Below are 3,948 nucleotides of genomic sequence, written 5' to 3' on the forward strand. Positions count from 1 at the left end.
AATCGACTCGGGATACTTATAAGATATTACCATGATTTTTTCAGATTTTTTGGTCCAAAAATAAATTAGGCCAAAAACCGGCCTTACCGACCCTCCCCCTTTCTTAATACCTTAACTTCATGAAGTTTCCTGAATTCAGAGTATTCTCTGAATTCCAAGGACTTTAAAATAATACAAAGGATTCAGAGTAATTTAGACAAATTTAGAGAATTTAGAATAATTCAGGAAATTCAGATAAATGTAAGAAATTTAGAAGAATTCAGGACATTCAAAAGAATTCAGGGCATTGCAAAGATTTTCGAGAATTTTTGGAATTGAGAAGAATTAGGAGAATTCAGGGAAATCAGAAAATTCAGTGAATTCGGAGTATTTAGAAAATTCAGCGAATTTCGAAAATGCAGGGAATTCAAAGAAATCAGAGAATTTATCAAAATCAAAGAATGCAAAGAATTCAAAGAATTAAAAGAAATGAGAGAATTCAATGAATTCAAAGAATGCAAAGAATTCAGAGAATTCAAACAATTATGAGAATTCCCAGAATTAAAAAAAATTACGAGATTTAGAGAATTCAAAGAATTTAAGTAATTACGAGAATTCAGATAATTCAAATAATTCAGGGAATTCAGAGAATTAGTACAATTTAGAGAATTTAGGGAAGTCAGAGAATTAATAGAATTTAGATAATTCAGGGAATTCAATAAATAAAGAGAATTGAGGAAATTGAAGGAATTAAAGGACTTGTGAGAATTCAGAGAATCTACGCAATTCCGAGAAAGTCAAAAAAATCTGAAAAAGTTTCAAAAGATTCCAAACTATTTAAAAGAACACAAAGAATTCACATAAATTCAAACAATTCAATGTGAATTCAAAATCATTTAAATTACTTCCAAAGAATCCAGAAAAGTTTCAGAGAATTCGAAGTTATTCAAAGAATATAAAAATTCGAAGAACTTTAAAAAATTCAACGTGAATTAAAAATATTTAAACAAATATACTAATCCATCGAATATTTATTACTTGAATACTGAATTCAAGGAACTAAGAGAATTGAAGAAATTTAGAAAATGTATGGTATTCAAAAAATTGAAGAATTTGAAGGAATTCAGAAATTCAAGGACTTATAAGAATTTAGAAAATTCCTAATATTACGAGAAAGTTGAAACAATGCAAATTAATTGGAAATAATTTCAAATAATTTCAAGGTATTCAAAATAATCAAAGTAATTAAAAGGAATCTGAAGAAGTTTTAGAAGATCCCAAGCTATTCAAAAGAATACGAAGTATACACACAAATGCAAAGAATATATTGTGAATTCAAAATCATTCAAAAGAATCCCAAGGAGTTTTAAAGAATTCCATGTTATTTAAAAGAATTCAAAAAATTCCAAGAACTTTAAACCATTCTACGTGAATTCAAATTATTACAAAAAATGCACTAATCCAGAAAATATGAATTACTTAATTATTGAATTCAAAGAATTTAGAGAATTAAAGAAATTCAGAGAACGTAAGGAATTAAAAAATTTCGAAATTTGAATAAATTTAACGATTAAGGAAATTCAAGGACTTCTAAGAATTCAGAGAATTCAGTAAATTGCAAGGAATTTGAAAGAATACAAAGGATTAAAAAAAAAAGAATAAAAGAATTTAATGTAAACTCAATAGGAATAAATGTGAATTTAAAATAGTTAAAGAAAATGCTTGAAAAAATGTTAATTACTTAATTATAAAGTATTCAGAGAATTTGAAGAAATTAAAAAAATATATAGAATTTTGTCAATTCAGAAATTAAACGAATTCATGAATTTTTTTGATTCCGGGAATTCAAGGATTTTTTTTAATTCAGGGAATTTAGTTAATTCCGGGGAAATAAGCAAAAGTCAAAAGAATCTGAAAGAGTTTTGAAGGATTTCAATTTATTAAAAAGAATACAAAGAACCTTAAAGAATTGCCAGAGTACTAATTACATAATTATTGCAGTCAAGGATTTTAGAACATTTAGAGAACTCACAGAATTGAGATAATTCTGAAAATTTAGACAATTCTGGAAATCCAGAGAATTACGATAATTCGTAGAATTAAAAGAATTCAAGGACTTTCGAGAATACAAGAAACTCAGCAATTTCAAGGAATTCGCAAAATTGAAAAAATTGAAGGAATTTAAAGAATGCAGACATTCAGCGAATTCAAAGAATTCAAGGAATTCTGAAACTTAAGAGAGTTTCATAAATGTAGAGAATACACACTTCAAGTATTTTAGAGAAGTTACGACACATTTTTTAATTTTTCTGAATTCCTTACGATTTTGGAATTCCTTCAATTATCTGAATTCCTTGAATTCTTGTTATTTCCTAAATTCGTGCACTTTTCTGAATTTTACGGGCTACAAAATAATGCGAAGAATTCAAGGATATTAGAAAATTCAAGGAACTTCGGGAACTCAAGAAATTGAAGGAGTTAGGGAAATTGAAGAAATTTAAGGACTTTTAGGAGTTCAGAAAATTCAGTAATTTCCGATGAAGTTGAAGTAATTCAAAATATGAATTTCAGAAAAACAGCTCCCTTTAACATGGAGGTATCGAATTATTAATAATAATTATAAATAAATGGGTAATGAAAATTTATTACCAATATTGTTGAATTTTTTTTGCAGTAATGGAATATGTGGCTGTGAAACGACGTACTATAGTTGTTAATTTAGCCTTTGGAGTATATTTCGCTATTGCAAGTACAGCACTTCCCTGGGTAGCGTATTACCTTGCAAATTGGAGGTACTTCGCGTACTTTACAGCCTTGCCCTTCCTAACTGCTTTAGTTACACCATGGATTTTACCTGAAAGTGCTCGGTAAAGTCCCTTTTATAATGTTTTGTATTTTTAATTAATTTCTCTTCTTCTAAGACTTGCAAGTGGCTTTCGAGACGCTTTCGAGACGCTTTCGAGACGATTTCGAGAAAATTCAAGATTTTCTTGAGACATGTTCAGGTAAATTCAAAACTTTGTGGAGATCGAGAATCTCAAATAAAAAGCTTAAAGATTCTCGACTCGAGATCTCGGATTTTTTTATTTGAGATTTTCGATATTCACGAAGTTTTGAGTTTACCTGAACATGTTTTAAGCAAATCTCGAATTTTCTCGAAATCGCTCCGAATGCATCACGTTACAACTGTTCGTCGCTAACAAAATAAAAGCTTCAAATCGGTTTTTTATTTTCCACAGATGGTACATTTCAACCGGTAAAACAGATGCAGTTGTTAAGAAGCTTCGAAAAATCGCGAAAGTTAATGGAAAGAATCCAAATCCAGCAGTATTCGAAGCTTTTTCGGTAATAATTTCGAAAAGTTTTATTTCTTTACATATTATCCTCCTAAAACTATTTTTTAAAAATTGAAATGCGTTTCTTATTCAAGATGAACGCCAAAGCTGCATATAAACAGAAGGAAACAGCAACATTGCTCGATCTCTTCAAGACACCTCGCCTGGCAAAAAATACAATACTATTAGTTCTTTTCTGGTAATATAAAAAAGCGCAATGTATGAATGTGAATGAAACAATGTTATTATTTATCAAGCAGAATTTATTCAAACTCAATTCGCTTAAAATCAGTAGAAGTCACTAGAAAAAAACTTCAACTAAGATGTTCCTTGAAATTAGCATAGCCCTGATATAGTTTTCCAAATAGTAATAAATCTGTTCTAATCTGCGGAAGTAGGGGAAGTAGGAAAAATAAGCGAGGGGAAGTAGGGTAAATGGGGGGTATTGAGAGGAATAAATTTGGGGTAAGAGAGGAGAAATGAGGGCAAGGGAAGTAAACGAAGTGAAAATTAGAGGGGAATTGAAAAACGTGAGAAGAAATTGGGGAAGGTAAGGTAGGGAAAGGTATGATAAATAATGGAGGAGATAGTATGGGAATTAAGAGGAGGGGACGTAGATGAAGGTAGGGGAATA

General features: G+C 29.7%; 1 protein-coding gene across 1 annotated transcript in view; it reads left to right on the top strand.

The window, feature by feature from the left end:
* Positions 1-3,948, top strand: part of LOC117181014 (organic cation transporter protein-like) — a 42,463-nt gene that overhangs the window by 13,472 nt on the left and 25,043 nt on the right. Inside the window, exons 6-8 of the mRNA XM_033373582.1 lie at positions 2,654-2,846; positions 3,219-3,324; positions 3,410-3,513. Of these exons, the coding sequence (XP_033229473.1) occupies positions 2,654-2,846; positions 3,219-3,324; positions 3,410-3,513 (403 nt within the window). The remainder of the gene's footprint in view (positions 1-2,653; positions 2,847-3,218; positions 3,325-3,409; positions 3,514-3,948) is intronic.

Source organism: Belonocnema kinseyi, chromosome 10 (assembly GCF_010883055.1).
Source record: "Belonocnema kinseyi isolate 2016_QV_RU_SX_M_011 chromosome 10, B_treatae_v1, whole genome shotgun sequence".
In the NCBI taxonomy this organism is placed as follows: domain Eukaryota; kingdom Metazoa; phylum Arthropoda; class Insecta; order Hymenoptera; family Cynipidae; genus Belonocnema; species Belonocnema kinseyi.